Consider the following 18,533-nt stretch of genomic DNA (forward strand, 5'->3'; position numbering starts at 1 on the left):
TAACCTCCTTGGGTTAGTACCCGTTAAGTAGCTTTGTGCTCTGCACGGCTGCTGCACTACAGTTTCGGGGATCTAGGTAGGAAGCGCAATCCAAAGACTTTATTTGAGAGATTGCCGGCCGGCATGGATTTACATATACTGGTGCTAAGCGAGTGTACTGCAGTCAAAAGACAGCACTGTGTGCCATTGACCTTTAGCCAACGGCTCCTTTGCAGGCGTTCAGATTAGCTTAGGCCTATTGGTCCGAAGGAAACAAGACCTACCAAAGACAATAAATCTCAGTTATTTCTTGGTCTTGAATGGCGCCTTATGGCAGACACCGCACAACTTCTGTGATTTTGACACTTGAGCATTGCAGTGGTCGCATCTGAGCGTCGGACTCTTCTTATGGAGCCCACCGGCGGGGATTTTGCGAGGTGGCGAGGGAGTGCGCTCTCGTTCGCCTTGTTCGCCTTTCCCGCCTTTCCCGCCTTTCCCGCCTTCTCCGCCCTTTCCGCCTTTAGGAATATCTTTTGCTTGAGTCGGCATTGTGGTTGATCAGGAGTTCGCTACCATACTGAAAGAATGGAAGTGGAAGATGTCGAAGAAGATGGGAAGATTCTTATACTTACTTGTTTTGATTTCATAAGTGACCGGATGCATGGAGGGCGATCAGGCAGTCATGCAGAGTTCCCAACCTGGCATAGCATCAAGCCAGAATACTGACTTCTGACCATGCGGGAAGTCGAGACGTGCCTAGGAGGAGATCCATCTCATTTGTCACACGCCCGCTTTCTGCACGCCCGCTTTCGGCACGCCCGCTTTCGACACGCCCGCTTTCGACACGCCCGCTTTCGGCACGCCCGCTTCCTGCACGTCCTACTGCTTGCGCACCCACTTTTGTGTCCCCACTCTTCCGCCTATCCACTTTTTGCACGGGCACTTTTCAGGAGGCCCGCTTCCAGGACAACTGCTTTTTGCATGCCCACTTCTTGCGCGCTCACTTCCTGCAGCGCGATTTTCTCTCGACCGCTTCCTGTTGTCAAATCTTCTACTGCAATCTGCCACCAGAAACTTCTTATGGATACCCCTGTCGAGCAATTGAGCAAACTAGTCGGTCATTTGGATCCTCTGATTTCTGGTCTCAACACTCCAGCAATAACTAAGGATGAGCTTCCCATACTGAACAGCCTGGCTTTAAGACTCGGAAATGCAGCCCTGACTCTTCAGAAGACAACAGGCTACTTTACGCCGTTCCGCGAAGATCCAGCACAGACTAGAAGTTCGGCGCTTATGAACGAAGCCCAGAGAACTATCGCGAACCTTGTTGACAGTGGGACGCTGGAGAATCCATCTGCTTTTAGAAGGAGTATCCTCTTGATATTTCAAGGCCCCAAGTCTGACAACTTCAACTCGAAAGACGTTAAGTCCAGGAAAGCTATTACGGAACGCAGGTGCGCCGAAATACGGAAGCTCAGTCCCGATGGGATAGTTGCATGGGCTGTTGCATTCAACACGTCCTCTTGGATCGGAGGTACCATGGGACAGAACATATTCGACTACCTCATCGACGATATCGAGCCAAATAATGCACTGCCCTGGCCGAGTCAGATCTCCGAGACTTTGGGAAAGCTCCAAAGCCACGAAGACTTGCAGAAATCCGTCGAATATGGCCAATTCCTCAACTGTAAGTGCTTGTGCCAACAAGGCGGGGTCTGTGCATTGATGGAAGCAGCTATCCTCAACCAACCTCGAAACACAACTGTAATTGAAGAAGCAGTTGAACATGTAGTAACGAACAATTTTTCTTCGCAGGCCCCGGCTGAACAGAACAGAGGTGAGTTAACATCCGTTATATTGCTGAGAAATTGACTGTGTGTCGACAGAGATGAAGCATATTTTCACGAATGGAATAGCCACTCACATCCGCAAAATGCCGCAGCCATTTAGGAGGTTTATTCAAAACAGCAAGTTGTGGAAATGGGAAAGGAGCCAGGGATATAGAACGACAGCCTGCTGGTCAACGCTGTTCCCGAAGGACGAAATGCAGGACGTTTCCGTGACAATCTGGTGTGGTCATAAGGACGGGTATCGGTTGAATGATATCTTCGAACTAGAACATGCAATGTCGTCTAATCGCTGAAGGAAACCACTTTGACCCCTCTCACAAAGGTACTATAGCCCTTGGGAACATCAAAATATTGCTCCTCTTCCACATTCTCTTCACGAGTCGACCGTTGCTGCGTAATTTCGTTATAGACCGAGATGTACAAGCCTCGAAACTTCACCTTTCGGTCTCGGCTATCGTCTGGAGGGAAAATGTGACTCGAAATGTCGTGTTCATCTCGCCCAGCCAGGGCTTCATCCCCTTTCTAAGACAGACAGTTAGTGGAGGTTCGTTAAACAACGCGGGAGAGAACCTGACAGCCATGCTTGCGTGGTCTATGGCGGCGAAGATGTGGCCCGTTGGGTAAGGCCGGCAGAATCACTAGAGGCTCTCGTCGCTCAGAACTTTCCTTTGGTCCGTAACGTCTGAAGAAGTGCTAAGGTGAAAACAAAATCGTGAGACTGCTTGCGCCATGCGAAAATGAATCAGTGCAGTCGGGTTGGCGGGGATTTGCATCAAAGTGTAGTTTTGCTCCGCCGTAGGATGGGCTCCAAGGTCGTTGGGCAGCAGAAACGGTGAGGCTCGCCTGGGCGATTGGTTTAGAGACCTGTTGTTTGAGATCGCCGTAAAAAGTTCAGTAAGTAGATCAGAACACCAGTTATTAGGCTGATTTGGGTACCCAGCCGTCCAGCCTTCAACCTTTGTAAAACTTTTGAGGCTGGGTTGGGTGTTGATGACCTCCGGACACCCTGGTGCCGACGAAGGAAGCATGACCTACGGGCAGTACGTCATTCACAACAAGCCCAAGAATGACGTAAGCCAGTGGCTGAGGTAGGTTGATTAAGCAGACACATCCTGTGCACGCAAATTCCAAGGATCACATGATTTTAGGACACAGAGACTATGCACGCAAGAATTGGGTGTGCAGGATTTGTGTTCGCCCGACCGACGTTCAACCAGTGAGGTGCCAGGCGTAGCTAAACCTTGATTCCATCCCCACAAGTAAACCAAGGAGAGCCAAGCATTGTCGACATGGGACAGTACAGGGATCTTTTCTATGTATGCGATATGCGGCTTTCCAGGAACGCATGGAGGAACTGAATCCGGTGTCGAGATTCTGCAGAGGACTAGGGTCTGAAGAGCAGTCTGTGGAGATTAGCAGGCGCTGGCAAGACCACCACTACCACTCTTGTCGCACGCTTTGACTCGCTACATCTACTTATGGAGTGCTTTTCAGGTTTCTTCTACGCGGGGCGGCTGCGTCTGTTCCCAAAATGCAGGCTACGACCATGGTTCTTCAACAGAGTGTGCTCATTGACTCTTGAGCTAGTCTAAGCGGGTATAATGTGGGTAGTACATGTACGAGATGGTTTAGTGAACGGAAGACTACGTGACTGTCGCTGGCCGAGGAATAGAAACGAGCTAGCTTCGTCATGCGAAGGCGTATTAAGCAGGCACGGCTCGGACCTGCCGGAGCTTGTGACATCGTAAGGAGTCGAAGTCTCCTCAGGTACGCCTCTGGCACCCCACATTGTTGATAGATAGTTGCCCGGACCTTCAACTTGAGAGCTGTCGGATGGTATGCAGCATTGATTCGCTACGGGGATGCCACTAGATCGGTTGACGGCTCGCTTCGACCACATAACACAGTATTCTTTCCCTCGATCCGCTCCCCTCGAGATCCATCTTACTCTACTTGCCTGGAAGTGACTATCGAAGCCGGACACGATGTCTGACTATTCATCAGCAAAAAAGCCCGCTGCTAGTAAGCAGCTGCATGATCCATCGGACGCAATGGCCAAACTACAGTCCAACACTACTGGGAAACCCTCCGATGCTTCAAAATCCACTCCAGTCAACGATGCTACCAAAGGCAAATTCGGTGAGTATCTCATGGATTGAGCCCTAAATCGTCATTGACTTCACCTATAGCTCCGGGAAATCAGGGATGGAACGCCAGCATTGATGTGGTGTCTAAGGCTAAATGAACATGACAATAATGAAGATGCCATTATCGAGACATGTTCTATCCTGAAAGGAGATGCCAGATATGTTTGCATTGCAGGTCAGCAAAAGTATCAGTGGTCACAACTTGGTCGTCTGGAATATCATCTCAAGTGCTTCTTCGCCATCTTCTCCCGATATCAGTAACTCTATGAACCGCAGCACCCTTATCAGAAGAGTCTCTCCCAAGGTCCCCTGCATTGCCCATGCCATGTGAGGATACGATGGGCAGGAATAGTGGGTGACATCGCAGTTGTAGTCGTTCAGTACATCCACAAACCTCGTAGCATCTTCTCGTAGAATGTCGCATCCCATGCTCGCGATGAAAGTGCGGACTGTTTTGGCGTCATCAAATAGCTTTCGTGGAGCATACACGGGGCTTGCTCTCCAGTTGTCGCTCGATCGATCCTTGCTCCTTGGGAGGAACGTATCTTGGTATAGCTTCATTCTTTCCGGCGTGAGCCAAGGGGCTTCGACAGGGGCCCAATCCAAATGGCTGTCAGCAGTATTGATTAGGGAAGGTGCTACAAGTAGTATCCCCAGTGGAGGAATTCGGTGCTGAGACATCTCCAGCATGGTGACCACCGCCAACAGAGCCCCACTGCGAAATAGTCAGCGTTCAAACAGATCAATGCTGTACTGAGGCTCACGCGGAGACCCCTCCAAGGATGACCTTTATGGGGCCGCACTGCTGCTGAACCCACTGCATAGCTTGAGCAGCATCGTCTAGTGGAGTCGGGAAAGCCTTTCGACGGTACGCGACGTTGAACACTCGGATTTGGGCCTCTTTGTGGCTTGTCAGCAAGGCATTCTCGAATCTCGACAACTGAACTATACCATTGCAAATGTTGCTCAGTATGTTGTGGTCGCTTTCAATGCCACCCAGCATCCAACCACCTGTATACACTGTTAGAGATGCTGGCTATAGGAGACACGACAGCACACACCCCCAGCGAACCATACGAGAATCGTGGTATGCACAATTTGGGCTGAGTCGTATCCGCAAGGGTTGTATTCCCTAATCTTCAAGTCATCTCCGAGATCGTGGTCAGAAGTTGAGGCGGTTGTCGCTGCGATATCGCTCTCGGAAAACGGCGACTCAAGATGAATGGTTGCATTGGAAGCATCTTGAGGATAGAACTGTAGGACCTGGTCATGGTAGCGAGCATACTCGGGAACAAGTTCCGCTCGCATCGTGGAGTGCAAGGGTGAGAGAGTAATCCCAAGGTAGGTCAGCAGATCGCCGTTTGTGGCTTGGGTATAGGGTAGCAAGACAGGGCTTGTTCGACTGGTTGGCGGGCTCAACACTGTCTGCCACTCTTTCAAGCACTTCCCCAGCTCGAAGACTTTGATATTGAAATCGTTGCCCTGATTTAGGCAAGTGTGGGCGTCCTGAAAGGGGATTTTGACCGGCTCCCGTAAAATAGGCCTTGTCGGCTTCTTTCCGCATGACAGGAGGAACACCGTGACGACGGTCTCCAGCCAACACGCAGTGTTCGGGATTGGAGCGATCCTCGCAGAATCCGCGCCTTCGACATACTGTTTGGCACGCTTGAGTTCGTCCATCCATCCATCTGTTTCAAGGTGCGGGCATCTCAGCACCTCCAGGAGCGTCTGATTTTATGTAGACCTCGTATCCTCTTTAACATCGAGATTCCATATGGTGTCCAAGTCTGGGAGAGTGCCTGTACATACGAGATTTGCGATGCATCCCAGCATGTGAAGGCGTATGAACGTAGGTCGATCCTGCAACTGTCATTTTGGATCAAGCGAACGAGGACAGTACCAACCATCTCGTGTTCTGTTAGAAGGATTCCAGTAAGCTTCTTGAGGCTTTGTGAACGGTCTTGCCGACCTCATATACCTTCGCTGACGTGGGCGCTGATCAGCCCGTTGACCAGCCCAAACCCAACAGGCAACACGTACATCTAGCATGTCTCCAGATGGCTTCGCCCTTTTGGGAAATGCGCCAGCCCATTGCCCACACAGTCTCCGCCTCGCTGCCACAGTCACTTAAGTCAAGCTTGCAGGGTTTCCCGACAGCCGTGCAGGTGTGTCCTGCTTTGAATGGACGCAGATCTCGCAGCCTAAGAAAATGAGCCGCAGCAGATGATATGACGACAACGTGCTACTTGTCGTGGCCCCGTTTGTATAGGCCTTGACCGCCCTGAACAGGGATGAGTGTGAGTCATTATGCTTAAGGAACGTATAAGGTGTTGGTGCTTCCCAGCACAGCTGTCACGATACACCTATTCACCATGGCCCAAACGTTCGGGTCCCAAGAGACGCCAAGACTGGACACGACCGGGTTCCGGTGCATGTTCCCACTTTTGGAACCTGGTTTGACCCCGCGTCATACAGGACCTGCCAACCTCTGCACGCCTTCACAATATCTCGTTATGGACGTTGCAACGTCAGCTGATGCCAGAACCATCGAGACTGCTGGCGAATGCGCGGAACAGGTGACGAAACTCCCATTTGAACCGCTTGATGAGGAGACATGTCCAGGGACCGATGTTTGCAGCGACCCGCCGTCCGTTCGCAAGTTCGTCAATCCCTTTGTCGGTGCCTTCGTGTCACAATACTGGCCGGTGAGTGGGGCCAATGTGCTTTCAAAGGAAAACACTAATACAGCGGATTGATCCTACAGCGCAATGATAACAATGAGCTCCTTCCCTTTAAACGCCGAGCCCAGCTTTTTCGAGCGACCAACCCGGCGGTTTTCGATGTGCCCCAGCATGGCACATGCACTATCGTCCCGTTGATTCATGCCATGTGTGTTAATGAGGTCACCATCAATGCTGCCACCCCCAACCAAGTCTACTACGGCCACATCACCCGGACGTCGTTGATTGGAGGTACTAAGGAGGATGTGAAGCATTACTACTTTATTGCCATCTATCAAGATCTCAGTCCCCAAGGGCTGTAGTTCATTGTTCCAGGGAAGGCATGTGGGCGGTCGAAGATCTCCAAGCTCGCTTCCCATCCCTGGCGCCCTGGGTTGCACGGGGCATGTTCCACGTACGGAACAGAATCAATCCGACCTGCCGCCGTCTCTGCCCGGGCAAACAGACTTTCCCCGATCGCTTCTGCCATTGGGTTCAACATTGAAGCGAACGTCAGGAAATTGATAGACTTCAGGTGTGACAGCACCGCCTTCCGCTGATGACCTGTCTTGTTGATTCGGTGTTCCCATCTGTACACGTACACGTTAGCCTCTTGCATGCTTGAGTCAAGAAACATACAGATCTGTAAAGCCTTGACCTATCGCGTAAATGAATCCGGGGCAAGTGTCTTGGACGAAAGCCTCGAGGACAGATCCTCTGCGAAGGAGCTCTGTGACCTTCCGGATGAGGTCCTCTTTGGAGTAGCTGGCAAAATGTGGCTGTAGCATCTCCACCATGTTCTCCACCGGGAGGTCGAACTTCTTCTGCATCCGAGAGAAGTTCACCAGGTGTGCACGACGTATCATGGCGCCCCAGGCGTCATGCTTGTCCCGCCAAAGGCACTGGCCTGCTGCAGCAGCCAGCGGGTGTGAGACTCCCTGGAGCGGCGCCAGGCATTGGGTGAAGAAATGGGCGGGATTATGGGTCCACCAGGCTCGATATTCAGTCAGAAGGACGGTGGTGTCCATGTCGGGTCCGCGGAATTGATAGATCTGGTGCCAACGGGGGGCCTTCTTGAGCTGTATCGAGAACCTCAGCTTGGCTGCGAGGTCCTTGTCCTCCTCCGCCTTCGTTGCGATGATTTCTAGAATCTGATTGTATTCCTCAGCCAGCTGCTCCGTGTTGTCTATCATCGTGCCGCCGGCGGTGGCTTGCATAGCGTCAATACCCGATCGTGGATTGGCGGTAAAAGAGACAAAGTGGGCTGAAGTCGGGATGGTAGAGATGGGAGAGGCAATCAGCTCTTGGAAGATGGACAACATCTATGTGTACCGGCTCACGGACGCCCTCAGGCTGATGAGAGTGGCGCTAATGCGTACCAAACTTGACATGGCAAGTTTAGTACGCATTAGCGCCGAACCCCGGAGGCGTTGCGTCCCTTGGCCACTTCGCCTGGCTTCTCGTATCGGGGTCATGCTCGACAATTGCTTTTGAACTATTGATCCTGAGCTTGGGTGACGCGGGAAATGGCCATCTCATGTTATCTCATGGTGGGTCTGGACGATGGGGACACCTGTTTGCCAGGCGATTGGGCCGACAACGCCACCGTGCACCCCCGTACTACTGCCAAAAGGAAGCACGGACAGCAGCTATATTACGTGGCTTCGTACGCCCGAAATGCATGGCTCTAGCCTCGTCGTTACGCTCACCGCTCTTTCTTCTTCTGCACGCTCCGTCTCACCGTGGTAGGCAGCAACACTTGGACATCGATCTTCGTCTGCAATGGGAAACCGTAGCATTGTCGTTCTCGGCGATGCAGCGGTGGGTAAGACGGCCCTTATTCTTCAGGTGCGTAATGATGCTGTTCGAGCCTCCTTTTAATCATTCGGGGCAGTACCTCTTTGGCACTTTTCAAGATGACTATGATGGTACGATTGAGGACTCATACAAGGCACCCACACGAGTGGAATCAGAGGTTGTCTGGCTGGAGTTGCTCGATACCGGAGGCGATGCCAGTCTCGAGCACTTGCGCACTCAGTGGTGTCGAGCGGGGGCCGCTTTCATCATTGTCTTCAGTTGCGCCTCGCGGGATTCTTTCAACAGTGTACGCTTGTTTGGACAAGAGATTGCAAAGCATCACCGACCGGGTTATCCGTTAGCCCTTGTGGCAACCAAAACCGACCTGAGGCACGAAGTATCCTGTCAGGAAGGCCAGGAGATGGCCAAGAAGCTAGGAGCTGAGTACTTCCAGGTCTCGGGAAAGAATACAGAGGAGGCCAAGGGACCATTTGCATACATTGCTCGCCATTTCGTGGGCTTGAGCACGGGCACGACTGATGCATCGAAACCGACAAGTGAAGGCTCCGATAGACTGGATCTCACCACAAGGAGATGGACATGGTCAGCGATGCAGAGAGGCATGATTGCTTTGGTGGAGTCAGCCATTGGCCCATGCATAGGCTGGAGCCGGAGATAGGTTCAGGTTGGCAGTAGCTAAGGTCAAGATACTGGCGGCTTCAAGAAGCAACAGTCTCAGGCCCTTCAAATTACTTGGCTAGTCGCCATCATCTTTGCTAAATATGGTTCATCGCTCTTGTCGCTGCTCCAATGGTCATACTCTTGTTGCTCGGACTGATAACCATTGCTCGTTTTCTACGAGCGACTCTCTGATCGTTTTCCTACTTTTTCTACTCTTCATAGGACACGAAACCCCCATCGACACCAGGAGAATCACAGTAGAAAATGGGCGCAGGTTCCGAGAGAGATGGCTCAAGTGGAAAAGCCGGCCGCAAGAAAAACATCACTGCTGAGACCGAGGTTGGGGACAGTGGCACTGGGGAAAGGAAAGGGCTCCCACGAAAGCGCAAGTCCGAAGATGATTTAGGCAACTACCTAAGAAGACGACAGAGGGTCAATTCCCCCGACAAATCACTTGACCTGATCAAAGACGACCATACTGCATCTGTTTTTCACACCTATGCGAATGATTCTGGGAAGAACGGCTCTCTAGGAGACAAAGGAGGAGCCGTAATCGTTGGGTTGGGTGACAACGGGAGAATCGGTCTAGTGAGGCATAGCGTCCTGCAACCCAGCTCGGATGCAAAGGAAGCTCGCGGTATGCCGATGCAAGCGAGTGGTGCTGAAGAGATTATAGAGGTGGACTCGAGCCAAGGATCCATTCCGCAAGGGCTAAGGCCAGTGTTTGTCAACGCGAGAAATCGACCAAGGGGAACCGGCTGGGTGCGAAACGAACAGTGGGAGTGTTGCATCTGCCGGGAAATCGTATTCGGCAGGAAAGTCTGTAAATGCATAGGACAGGGGCACGAAAAGTGCAGTGATTGCGTTGACCTGCATCATACTGGCAGCTAGTGCAGCGTCGCAATCTTCCGCAGGCTATATAAGACTTGCTACCATTGTTCATACCATTGCATCCGCTGCGAGAAGTCACGACTCGCAAAGAAGCACCCACCATGCAAGGCCCGGAACCCGAACAGCTCTCAACATACCGAAGCTCACCAAAACCTCAACTCTCAAATGCCCTGTACTGGGAAGCTCTGCAGTTGGAAGCGATGCGGAGTGTGGTATCTCACTATTTGACCACGGAATCTTACAGCCGAGGCGTCAACATCCACTGGGTTCAAGGGTCCCATCCTATTGTCAGGGTGCTTGATCCCGTGCGGCAGAAGCTGGAAGAGCATTGTCAGATGCCTATCCCAGAGGAAACCTTGAGGATTGACAAAGCACTTAGACTGTTCATGATGGCTTGAGCCAGAGACGGAGACGAAGGAGCGAGATTCCGCCAAGCTACTCAAGCCAAGATGTGCACAATGTTAACGATGACAATTCAGTGGATATCGACGGAGACCGAATTCCAGTCCAAGCTCTGGTGGGAGGTATTTCCTGTCTGTTAGCAGGGATTAGTACATGTTCGGGCCCGACAATTGTCGATCGAAGAGCTCGCAGGCCTACCAGAGCTATTCCACCAGACGTACTATATACTCGACCAGCAGGGCGAGTATTTCACGGGACTGCTGGGCCTTTGACTGGTTAAGAATGGTTCTATCTTATTCCGGCTGGGAGATCTTGTGATTGTAACAACCGTGGATTTTCTGGAAAAGCATCCTATAATCTTCTTGTGCGCAAGAGAACAGAGACACCATGGCAAGTCTGTGTCCAAGAGTAAACAGATGGAACAGTCAGACTCAGAGAAAGCGGGGAATTTCGACTTCATGAGGCCGTATAACTGGAACAAGTAGCATCGTTGTCAATAACATATTGACTCCTAAGCCCTTCCATCCCAGTTACACCATTGATTGGATTAAGGCTGGGTATGGAGCTGCTGAAGTTGTTCTTCCCGGTCTTTCTAGATAGGACCATCTCGTCTCGTCTTGCCGTTGCCGACATTGACAGTAGCGGTAATCTAGCAACTGTTGCGGCGCTGAGTCATTACCCCCACAGACATTGGTCTGTGCCTCGCGCCTTTCTTCAATACACTGACGGTGCTAGACGAAGACACAAGGACGAATCTCCCTGGCTCTTTTCGGAACGCATGGAGTTCTATCAACAGACGCTCGTACCTTGAACACGGATTTTCCAACATTCGTCGGCTGGCTTAACCTATTTCCGCAGTCCTGGCACCAGCACCGACCGAGAGACGAATCTGGCAACTACATGTAGCTTGAACAGGCGCTCACCTGAGCTTACATTAGCCCCTTGCAGCATATCGCCACGACGTTCGGCATATAGCATGCCTCAACGTCCGATATCCTTGCGCTACATCCCGCTAGTACGGGAGATAGGAAACGATGGCGAGTCCACAAATGTTAGACCTCGACCTCGGCATGCTCCTTTGCTAGTATTGTCCCCAACACGAGTACAAATGCTGAAAGGTAGAGCTCACAGCTTGGCAGCACAGCCGCGGCGCAGCCAGACCTTTCTACGCACGGGCCACAAGGAAGTCTGCTTCGTTGTGGTCCGTGCACATACAGGCAATGCTCAGCTACTCACTTATGAGTGGCTTTGGCCGCCAAGCCGTGGGATGGGTTGCCAAGGATTGGCTTGAGGTAGCTCTCGTGCATTGGCAGTATTTCTTGGTCATTTAGAGTTTACGCCTGCACCCGGGTTTTATGCCACCACGCCTCTTGCTTTGCACTTTCCAAGCAGGTTGCCATGCTCAGCTCACCCGGTAAGTCGCACATAGCCTATGGACTTGTGGTCTATTTACGGCTCCACCACGCGTCCGCGAAGCGAAGCAAATTATGAAGGACGTGGCAAGGACGCCTGTCCCCTCCTCGCCTGTAAACAGGAACACGCTGTTTTGCTATCGCACAACCGGCACTTTTTGGGACTCTTGTGGCACTCATGGGCAGGGACACCGACTCTTGATCCCCGGGACAGCTCAATTGTCCTGTCGAGGATCGGAGCTCGCTGCAATCAGGATTTATAACATCATTCAGACTGGTGATCCGGTGCCAACGAGTACCAGTCAGGGTTGTCCTGTTCAGCATTCAGAGCACTCTGCTCAAGTCACTCCGGAGTTCCTTCGAATATTCGAGCCGAACCAGTCGCCTCCTTTGCCATGGTATGCTTCGTTTCGACACAATCGTACCAAGCTGACGGTGGCAGGAGTATGAAAGAGGATTACCCCGTCCGCTGGCCGGTTTGCAAGCGTGGATGGAGTGTATGTATGGGAACAGTGGTGCCAGAAATTCTACGTCCAGCTGCTCTCCTCACTCCTCCAAGATGTCCGCACGGGTCGGGCCCTTCGCCTCACACTCGTGTCCATATCTGTCCAGCGTTGACAATGTCCAGTGATTTGACTCCAATCCTAAGACAAAGTACTTGTCGATCTAACTATCCTACAATTCTATGCTGCCGGGGGCAGCACGCAGACCACACACCTGTGATGTCCGCACGACGCGCAGCAGGCTTCGATCTCTCCCTCGGTGGCCTTGCACTCAGTATTTATCAACACCAAGCTCCATGTGAGCCTAGCCATGGTGCGGGCCTGCCAAAAAGGTGCACTACGGTTCGCTGCATGCTATCAGACAGGCTGCTGTCTTCCGAGTACTGTAAGTAGATGCGTCAGGTCTCGATCTCGATGTGGTGGTTGAGCAGTCTTCGTGCCTTGGCCCTCTCGCTGTAAAACTGGCCGGTGAGGTCCGCCTTCCGCTTCCGCTTCCCTGTGCACTGACCATCGACCACGTTCGTGCATCGTTCGGCGAGGGGCGATCGCTGGACAATGACAGCCCGATCGAAATCATGCCACAACAACTGTTTAGTCCGCGCATTCCACAAGATGTTCCGCACCGCAACGTCGCCATGTAAGACGCCCGCCGCGTGAATCGCCGTTAATCCAGTGAGCGCTTGCTTCTGCCGACTATTCGTCATGACAACGGGCTGCCGCAAGAGTGCGAACAAATTCAGCGAATTGCCACCAAAGCTGAGCACCAGCACATGTACTATGGGCACCGTGCCGAGATACCGAAACGGTCTGGGAACCTTGAACGATCCGAGGTAGACGGGGACATGGATGCCTTGTATAGTCTTGAGCTGTCTGTAAACTCTGGCCTCTCGCTGAAGGTCCTTGACGAATTGTGGCCGGGTCCCCTTGGCCACCATCGTGTAGCCGGAGTCCGGGAGTCGGATACGGTAGAGAAAGCCTTTATAACCATAGAAGAAGAGCTCTTCTACGTGGCACCGGTCGCGGAGAACGCGCCGTATCTGGCTTCGGAATTCGATCGCGTTCATTGCGTGATGCGTACGATGCGTGACCGAGCGTGGATGCAGTTGGAGATTCGGACACGTTGTGTCCAGCGGGAATGCACCGATTACTCCCTGCAGGCATAACGCCGTACAGTAGGGTCCGAGACCGTGCGTGTGGAGGGCCGAAGTGAGCCGCTGCGAGGCTCCTTGCGAATCAGTCTGGCTCCTGTTGCCACCGCGAGATCCCTTTGAGGTTCGCGAGCGGGCTAGGGCGATCGATCGGCTGGGAGTGTTATTAGCAAATGCGCGTGCGCCGCTGGGACCCTGGTCGTTCACGTCGTCGCCATCGTCGTCATCACCCTCGCTTGCTGGATGCACTGTCTCCTCATGCTCGGGGGTGGAGCGTGAACGTCGTGGGCGAAGTCGTCGACAGATTGGGGATTGAATCAACAAGCTGTCCCAATCGGAGGAGGGAGGTTGGTAGTCCGATGATGGCACCTCGCTCTCGAGGATGCTGTCTTCCACCGCTTCCACCAACACCTCCCATCGCTTCAGCTGATTTTCTGCCTGTTGTCGCCATTGCTCACTGCGGATGGGCGATCGCGTTGCATTCAAGCTGAACGCCAAGAGCTGACCCACCGCCGTCAAGTGAAGCCGATTAGCCTCCTCCAAGTCATCCGTATACCCTGTTTCCAGCCCAACATCCCCGTGCGGCACTGACAGCGCATACTCAACTGTGGTACAGTCGTTTTCCGGCACACGTACGAAGATCATAGCCACCCCTGTAAACACGCAGCCGTATTCCAAGCCGGCTTGGATCATGTAGGAGAATAACTGCGTAATCACCGCCGCCACCAGCCGCTGGCATCGGCGCTCCACGTCCTCCTCGAGCTGTTCGTGCACGATGTCATCCAGGTCCATCGCCGTCAGCCCCACATTGATATGGCCTAGCATCAACTTGTGCGGCGCCTTGAACTCCATGATATAGATCGGCACTCGGTACACGTCTCCCGATGTCCCTGTGATGCCGTATACGGCAAATTGATCGGCCCGTGGCCGCGGAGTTGTGCGTGGTCCAGATGATGAGGAACGCGATCGTGGTCCGAGCGCGTTGCGTTGAGATTGCAGCCGTGGTGACCGGCGGCGCGACACCAACCGGCGCACGCCTTCGACAGGTGACTCAGGGCTCAGCGTGTTGCCGTGGTTATCGAAATGGATCGAACCGCGCAGACCAAGGCGACGACAGAGCTCTGCATCGCGCGATACTCGGTTCACCAGCGACGTTACTGGTCCGTCAATGGCAGTATCGGTGAAAATATGGAGGTCTAGCTCGGAGCCTAGTTGTTTCCGTTTTAACTGTTCCCCTGTCTCTTCTAAGGTATGCATTGACGTGAAGAGTCGCCGATCGATGAAGTCGGACTCCATCAAGATATCCCATACGCGAGCTTGGTGGTCGGCGAAGCCATGCCATGGCACAATGCGGTTGGGCCGGAGCTTTCTATCGGCGTTCGCAGGAGTGCCTGAGGTGGACTGACTGGAATCGCTTTGAATGGTCAGGCCGAGGTAGAGGTGATTATGGCAGTAATGGAGGAACTCTGGGAAGGTCGTATTGCTCGTTCGGCTTTCCACCTCTTCTCGTCGTCGCTGTTCTGCGGTAGCTCTCTCGTCCGCCGCTTCACGTAGTCGTTGTTCTTCCTCGCGTCGTCGCTGTTCTTCCTCGCGCCGTCGCTGTTCTTCCTCGCGCCGTCGCTGTTCCGTTAATGCCCTCTCTTCCGCTTCCTCTCGTCGCCGCCGTTCCTCCCTTCGCAGTCTTTGTTCTTCTTCAAGCGCTGCTCGGAGATCCTCCATGTCAAGACTGTTGCGTTCTGGATGAATTTGCCTTGGAGAGATCCGTACCACGCCTGCAGTCCGGCTTGTTTGCTGATGGCCAAATCGGGTTAGGTCGATTTCGTAGCGGGGTAAGTCTCTCGGCGCGAGTCGAGCCTTTGCAAAACAGCGTGGCTTCCGCGACGTTCTTTTACGCGGAAGAGTGTTCTCTGCACCCACAGATGCGATCGCCCTGTTTTTCTAGCACGTCATGATGCTTCGGCGGTACAGTAAAAAGAAAAATTTGAGGAACGTCACGGTTTTAGACATACGATGAATACAGCCTCGTCTTGAGGAGACTTGGAACATGAAGAAAACGCCACTAGCATATCATCACCTACAGAGCATTAAAATTGGAGCTGGCTCCCACTCTTTGGCCAGCTTCGCACAGGACGGCCATGTCTTGGGCATGCCTGTTAGTGGATAGGTACTATAGACCTTGGTCAATGAGCCGCCAAGAGCCAGACCCTGTTATTAGCAATGACCTCCTGCCATTCGTTCCACAATGTGACCACAGGCTCGTTACGCCTGCATAGGCGGCGGTCGCTGATGCCCGGTATGGCACATCACAGACTCGAATGACTGAACGAGGTGGTAGACCCGGAAAACCATCGAAGTCAACAAGATTCTGCTACTGTAACAAAATTGACACTCCGCGATCTACACACATCGGGGCAGCAGACGACGGCGATGACGACAGGGATGATTTCGATATGCCTGTTGCTGATATTATACAAGCCATCTGTAGTACGTTGGAGCGGGATGTATTGACAGCCCCTGAGGCCGTTTGGTTGTGGACGCCCTCGAACTCTGATGGCTGATGCGGCTGACTATTACTGTTTTCTTGACTGGAAGTCTAGTCTAGAGCAGAATGCCGAGACCTAGCCGGGTGAAAACCAGGAGCCAGCTTAGGTAGTGCCGATCGCGTTCCCGTAGGTAATTGGCAATCAAGTTGGAGTTTTCGGCAGTTCTGGTCTGCGACCAGGTTAGTATGACGTTACAAGATACTTCACTCAGTTTTCCATGAACCCATGGATACAATGTCTTCCTCGCAAAAACACTCACAACATCGAGCGGAGCCTAAACTTTGCTCGCACAAATAGCTGAGCCTCTACAAAAGAAACGTGTTGCAGGCTCACAGATACCAAAGAATGGCGCAGCATTGCGGTGAGGACTTATGCTGGTTACTGTGGTGGTCTTTTTCGCTGCAGCCACTATAGGATTTTGCTTCTGCAATAAGGAAAACCAGTGAATGTAGAATCTCTAGCAGATAAAGAACTTGTCCTCTGCGGTGGCATCCCTGATGTCTCTTTGTCCCTCAGATATGCTGCTCGGGAGAGCTGCTTCATAGCCGGCCCAGCCGCATCAGGCAAAGAATAAATCTGAGCCAATCGAGAACTGTCGAGGTCGCATTATGTGACAGTGACGACCAAGTATTCACGAATTAGGTCGCACGGATCCAAGGCAAGGCCTCTTCCAAGACACTTGGACCCGAGTCATGGCGCCACCCATACGGGATTGCTGTAGTTCCCGATGCTTGTGGTAAAAGTGAGAACCAAAGACGATATGCAAGACTATGTTACAAATATGGTCCATATGCTCCTTTACCAGGAGCCTATGTGGCATAACTGCACAGCGACATTGATAGGCGGTCGTCTAGGCTTTGGACATTACACGTGCCAATCCACTTCCAAGGCTGGTCATGATAGCCGACGTATTGTAGTATATACAAAAGGCCTTACCTACACTCGCCTGCGTCACGCTGGCCCGTCTTCGCTGTCTGAGAATCATGACCCAGCTTCGAGATCCGCTCCCAGTGCGGGGCCTCCTCAGGGTGATCCTTGACCCACTTGTCCACGTCACTCGCGTGCACTTCGCTGCACCCGTGCGCTCTGCCGATGCGCTTGTTTTCGTCTGCACGCCCGTGTGGCTCGGGTTAGCCGCGCGGAAATGTTGGAAAGGAACCTGGGCTATGCCGCGTTTTAGGGGAGGGGAAAGGGAGAGCAGTGGAATCGAGATAAGATCTGAAACTGACCCTGGAGTTTCTGTCTCATGGCCGCGGAGTGGGCGCCTTGCTGATGAGGGTCGAAGTACTGGAGGGCCAGATAAGTCGTCAGTGCCGAGGGAACGGCAATCTTGAGCCAACCGGAGTTCATGTTGGCGAGTTTTGTGGGGCGGTAAGGTGCGAATGAGTGACTTCAAGGTCGATAGTTTTCGAACGCGGTAAGAAAAGGTTCGTCGTCTGAATGGAGGATGTTGACCACCATGCCACGTTCCAGTGAATAGAACGGAGTACACACGCCAAACGACGCAACAAAACTCGGGATATTCAGTGATGCTTTTGTTTGCTATGCCATATTTTTGGCGTCTCGTGACGTTACCCTGCCGCAGCGCAGGGCCTTGGCAAATCGGGAGCGCGGGAGTGACGTCAAACAAAAGGGGCGGATGGAGACTCCTTTCGTATGCTGTACGCGAAGGATCCCAGCACAACTGTTGTTATTTCAACGAATGGCGTCGCCCTCCGGACGCCGTTTTGAAATCGTTTGAGCACTCCCTGCAATTCGAGGATATGGTTGATTTAAGCACATAAGCCACGAAATAGTGACCATCCCGGTCCAGAAGGCGGACGAACTGAAGCTCGCGTCCTCGCAGAGATTGTGATTCCTTCTTCGCTCGAGTCGGTGCATCGGAGTGGCTCAGTAACAGCCCAGGAACGGCCCTATCTGTGAGTCCTCGCGTTGCGCGAGTTTCTTCGTTTTTCAGGTCGTCGCGGTCTCGGTCTCTTGTGCGGGTGTCGGAGCTACCAACTCGGTCAGGGCGGCATCTTTGCCTTCGATGGTATCGTGCCGCCTTCAGTTGGTGGGCACCTGGGCTTATTCAAGGTCGTCTTGATCGGATGTCTCCTTGTATCGTAATCATGTTCGCTCTGGAGACTGCTCGCACCAATCTATGACCACTTTCTTCCAACGTCTTGGAATGTTCAATTTACCACTGACAAAAGTCCCCCCAAAAAATCTCTATATCGTGTCTGAGTGAAGTGTCGACTCTGCAGCTGTTGAGCCTTATGCTTGGATATGCCATATCTGCCAATCGACTATTCCACAACAGGTGAGAGTAAAGCGATGCTCTCTGGGGATGCATTAAGTCATGCCGATAGTTCCGATCCCAGGACTGTACAAGTCTTGTGCAGGGTGGCCCTTTGACCGGCCACAGCGGCACCGTCAGTCCGTCCATGGCCACCAATCACGCATACTGAATTATTTAGA

The 18,533-nt window shown here is 52.7% G+C and overlaps 6 protein-coding genes across 6 annotated transcripts; 2 read left to right on the plus strand and 4 right to left on the minus strand.

Moving 5' to 3' along the window:
* Positions 1 to 1,059: 1,059 nt before the first annotated feature.
* Positions 1,060 to 1,929, plus strand: HMPREF1541_10625 (uncharacterized protein; the record flags this gene model as incomplete). The annotated part of the gene is made up of 2 exons (XM_008715295.1): positions 1,060 to 1,666; positions 1,922 to 1,929. 2 exons carry the CDS (start codon positions 1,060 to 1,062, stop codon positions 1,927 to 1,929), a joined length of 615 nt encoding a protein of 204 aa, XP_008713517.1.
* Positions 1,930 to 4,171: 2,242 nt separating this feature from the next.
* HMPREF1541_10626 (uncharacterized protein) lies at positions 4,172 to 5,656 on the minus strand (the record flags this gene model as incomplete). Its single annotated transcript, XM_008715296.1, has 4 exons — positions 4,172 to 4,691; positions 4,741 to 4,876; positions 4,928 to 4,987; positions 5,038 to 5,656. The coding sequence occupies 4 exons, from the start codon at positions 5,654 to 5,656 to the stop codon at positions 4,172 to 4,174; spliced, it is 1,335 nt and encodes a 444-aa protein (XP_008713518.1).
* Positions 5,657 to 7,322: 1,666 nt separating this feature from the next.
* Positions 7,323 to 8,018, minus strand: HMPREF1541_10627 (uncharacterized protein; the record flags this gene model as incomplete). The annotated part of the gene is made up of 1 exon (XM_008715297.1): positions 7,323 to 8,018. The coding sequence occupies one exon, from the start codon at positions 8,016 to 8,018 to the stop codon at positions 7,323 to 7,325; it is 696 nt and encodes a 231-aa protein (XP_008713519.1).
* A 536-nt stretch (positions 8,019 to 8,554) lies between these two features.
* Positions 8,555 to 9,172, plus strand: HMPREF1541_10628 (uncharacterized protein; the record flags this gene model as incomplete). Its single annotated transcript, XM_008715298.1, has 1 exon — positions 8,555 to 9,172. The coding sequence occupies one exon, from the start codon at positions 8,555 to 8,557 to the stop codon at positions 9,170 to 9,172; it is 618 nt and encodes a 205-aa protein (XP_008713520.1).
* A 3,608-nt stretch (positions 9,173 to 12,780) lies between these two features.
* Positions 12,781 to 15,249, minus strand: HMPREF1541_10629 (uncharacterized protein; the record flags this gene model as incomplete). Its single annotated transcript, XM_008715299.1, has 1 exon — positions 12,781 to 15,249. The coding sequence occupies one exon, from the start codon at positions 15,247 to 15,249 to the stop codon at positions 12,781 to 12,783; it is 2,469 nt and encodes an 822-aa protein (XP_008713521.1).
* Positions 15,250 to 17,005: 1,756 nt separating this feature from the next.
* On the minus strand, positions 17,006 to 17,423 carry HMPREF1541_10630 (uncharacterized protein; the record flags this gene model as incomplete). Its single annotated transcript, XM_008715300.1, has 2 exons — positions 17,006 to 17,181; positions 17,303 to 17,423. The coding sequence occupies 2 exons, from the start codon at positions 17,421 to 17,423 to the stop codon at positions 17,006 to 17,008; spliced, it is 297 nt and encodes a 98-aa protein (XP_008713522.1).
* Between the last annotated feature and the right edge of the window lie 1,110 nt (positions 17,424 to 18,533).

The sequence above is a fragment of the Cyphellophora europaea genome, assembly GCF_000365145.1.
Source record: "Cyphellophora europaea CBS 101466 unplaced genomic scaffold supercont1.13, whole genome shotgun sequence".
NCBI classification, from domain to species: Eukaryota; Fungi; Ascomycota; class Eurotiomycetes; order Chaetothyriales; family Cyphellophoraceae; genus Cyphellophora; species Cyphellophora europaea.